Raw genomic sequence first — 3689 nt, 5'->3', positions numbered from 1 at the left:
TTCAACCCATAGGCCTTTGGGGACATTTTCAAACTGTAACAACAAGTTCCCTATAAAAGTGGGGAATTAGGCTGGGTGGTGGTATCACACACCTTTAATCCCAGCACTTAGGAGGCAGGGGCAGGTAAATCTCTCAGTTTAAGGCAAGCCTGGTCTACAATGTGAGTTCCAATATAGCCAGGGCTATGCAGAGAAACCCTCTAAGGAAGATCAGAAGGTGGGGATCAGAGCTGGGAAGCAGCTCAATGTCACAATGCTTGCCTAGCATGAATGGTACCTCAGTGACCCTCCACCCCCGTAACCTCCCCCAAAAGACAAAAAAGAGAACATGGTCATAACTGTGTCTCAGTCAGCTGAGGCTGCTGAAACAAAACGCCTCCTGCTAGATGGCTTAAACAGAAGGCATTTATTTCTCACAGTTGTGGAGACTGGACGCTCAGAAGCAAGTACCAAATGGCTCCACGACAGGTAAGGGCTTTCTTTATGACTTACAGGTGGCCACATTCATGTTGTGTCCTTTTATGTCCGAGGGAGGGCAGGCAAATGTCACTCTGGTCTTCCTTCCTTTTCTTATTTAAGACACTAATCGCACCATAGAGCCCCACCTTTATGACCTCCTGCTGTGTGACATCCTTCCTGAGGAAAAACAAAAATCATTCATCCCAGAGAGAAAACCAGTGACAGACCAAATCAACAATACAATCAAAGTCTAACTTGGTGAACCAATGAGTCACTGGGATTACCTACAGAGTATGAGTGAAAGGTTACTTACAAGAGATGGATGTGCCCCACAGTGGTGGTGCACACCTTTCGGAATCAGAGGCAGGCAGATCTCAGTGAGTTCCAGAACAGCCAGGACTGTTACATAGAGAAACCCTGTCTCGGGGGGAAAAAAAGGAAAAAAGAAAAAAGAGCATGGGTGACTCAGAGACCATTGCATCACCAAAGCCTGAAACCAATATGGGTGACAGGTCATGAGAGCTAGATCCCTGGAGCTCTCTACTCGGAGCAGACAGCTCTACAGGTTGGAGAGCCTTCATTCCTCAGATGCTGGCCTGGCTAGTTTCCTGTCAGTGAGATACAAGCTAGAGTCACCCGACAAGGAGAAACCTCAATTAAGAAAATGCCTCCGTAAGATTGGCCTGTATACAAGTCCTTCAGGCATTTTCTGAATTAGCAATTGACGTGGGAAGACCCAGGCTACTGTGGGTGGTGCCACCCCTAAGCAGGTGGTCCTGAGTTCTATAAGAAAGCAGTCTGAGAAACCCATGGGGAGCAAGCCCATAAGCAGCACTCCTCCATGGGCTCTGTGTCAGTTTCTGCCTCAGCTTCCCTGGGTAGCAGACTACAAGCTGAAAGGTGAAATGAACCCTTTCCTGCCCAAGCTGCTTTTGATTATGGTGTTTTACCACAGCAACAGAAAATAGCTGTGGCTGAAATGGATGCCAGGTCTTGGGACATTGCTGTAACAGGCCTAACTCTGTGTTTTGGGAGGATCGTGGGAGTATGTTTTAACTTTGAACTGGAAAATCTTCCGCTCAGATCACAGCTCTTAGTATTTATATAACCTTAGAGGGGGTGGAGCCTTGTGAATCTGTTAAGTTTCAGGGACTTCCTGAATCCAGAGAGGTTTTTTTTACAGTCTTTGCACCCCCCCCTTTCTGAATCTTAAGGAGCTTACCTACAGGATACATGGAATGTTCCAGGTGAGAAGAAATAGCTACGCAACACCTCCCAAACACAGGCTTCAACAGGAACGTGAGGGTGGGGCTGCAAATATTCAGTCTATAATAATCACTTTCCTCATGGAAATTTTAAGAGGCGCAAGCTGAACTTGTTAAAGATTTGTTTACTTTTATTTTATGTATATGAGTATTTTACTTACAAAGATGTATACGAACTGCTTGCATGCCTGGTGCCCACAGAGACAAGAAGAATTGCTAGGTTCCCTGGAACTGAAGCTATAAATGGCTTTTAAGCTGCCGTTTAGGTGGTAGGAATAGAATTCAGGTCCTCAGCAAGAATATCTAGCATCCTCCCATCCCTGAACCACTGAGCCCTGACCACTGAGCAACTCCCAATCCCTGAACCACTGAGCATCTCCCAATCCCTGGGCCACTGAGCATCTCCCAATCCCTGGGCCACTGAGCATCTCCCCAGCCCTTAAGCTAATGTTAAGCTGGCATGCACATAACCCTTTGTAGATGTTTCCAGTGCCAGCAGGGCCAGCATTTACTGGATTAATTAATGAACATATAAGTCAGTTAACGATGCAGAATGAATGGTTGAATATGCGAATCAGCCTACAAGGAAATGAGAAGTTAATGACTAAGTAGGTAGAGGGGGAGACTGAATGGGTGAACCTATGAATAAATGCAAGAATAAGTAGATAAATGATTGAGAAGTATGAAAAAAAAGACAGCCTCCCTTCTGAGAGTTTCCCTAGAATTCCTGCTCCAGTCTCAGACATTCCTTTTCCTGTAGGAATGCGGTGGCCTCTGAGGTCGTCTCAGTGACAGCATCTCCAGGGATCTCTGCACCATACCAACCATCCATGAGCCACTGCCTCTTGTGAACTCTGATCCAGACTGAAGCCACCCAACGTGCCATAGGACATCCCCCCATGATGGCAACCAATAATATTTTCCCAGCCTCAATGCCAGTGACCTATATCCTGCTCCAGACATCTCCAGAAGCCTCCAAATCCACCAAATCTTCCAAGACCAACAAATCCAAGGCACAGGACCCAGTCAGAAATATTTCCAAGCAGCTCTCAGAGAACTGTGGATACTACCTTTCTGAACCTAAAAACTTCTACTGCCTGAACCTGTGTCTCTTTGCATCAGGGAAGCTTTTGGATGCAGAGCCGCAGATATACAGCCCTATCCCCAAGGCCACAGAAACCTATATCCCTGAGGATCCCACAGCTAGGCTTCAACTGACATATCAGGCATGTGGGTTCAGAAAGTACATCAACCCAGCCCTGGGCCCTCCTAGGAATGTACCCACTATGTCAGTCATGAAGGCACCTTCTGCAGATGCCTTGAAGGTGCCCTCTGTAACAACCATGAAGACACCTTCTGCAGATGCCTTGAAGGTGCCCTCTGTATCAGTCATGAAGACACCCTCTGCAGATGCCTTGAAGGTACCCTCTGTAACAACCATGAAGACACCTTCTGCAGATGCCTTGAAGGTGCCCACTGCATCAATCTTGAAGACACCCTCTGCAGATGTCATGAAAGTATCCTCTTCAGCAATTGTGAAGGCATCCTCTTCAGTGGTTTCAAAACAATCCTTTGCAGGGGCCATGAAGCCAAGGACCAAGACTCAACCAAAGAACCAAAAGAAACAAGACAAAGAAAAACATTGTCTCTGTCTTGACCTGGTGCTTATCAACCCAAGCCAGTCAGCTCCAGGCATCCAGCATTTCTCTATTCCAGAAGCCACGGAGGTCACCATATCAGGAGCCCATGTCATTTGTTGAGCTACCACACAATAAACACCTGTCTGCAGTGTCTGTATCCTTTGTTGAGGCTAGTTGCTCCCAGCTGTGTGGGCTGCGCATTGTATAAGGTCAACCTGCATCAACCGGAGTGTTGCTATAGATGTGTGTCTTTGCTTTGACACATCATCCAGCAGATGGCAGTAACGTGTCTTGGAGAACCAGAGGCTTCTAATGAAAGAAAAAC

General features: G+C 46.8%; 1 protein-coding gene across 1 annotated transcript; it reads left to right on the top strand.

Annotated features, from left to right (window-relative positions):
• The first annotated feature begins 2626 nt into the window (after positions 1-2626).
• On the top strand, positions 2627-3484 carry LOC142851323 (uncharacterized). Its single transcript, XM_075975191.1, has 2 exons — positions 2627-3193; positions 3266-3484. The coding sequence occupies exons 1-2, from the start codon at positions 2627-2629 to the stop codon at positions 3482-3484; spliced, it is 786 nt and encodes a 261-aa protein (XP_075831306.1).
• Positions 3485-3689: the final 205 nt, after the last annotated feature.

This window comes from Microtus pennsylvanicus, chromosome 5 (assembly GCF_037038515.1).
Source record: "Microtus pennsylvanicus isolate mMicPen1 chromosome 5, mMicPen1.hap1, whole genome shotgun sequence".
Classification (NCBI taxonomy): domain Eukaryota; kingdom Metazoa; phylum Chordata; class Mammalia; order Rodentia; family Cricetidae; genus Microtus; species Microtus pennsylvanicus.
The sequence above is the reverse complement of the archived record's forward strand: the minus strand, read 5'-3'. Positions and strand labels throughout refer to the sequence as shown.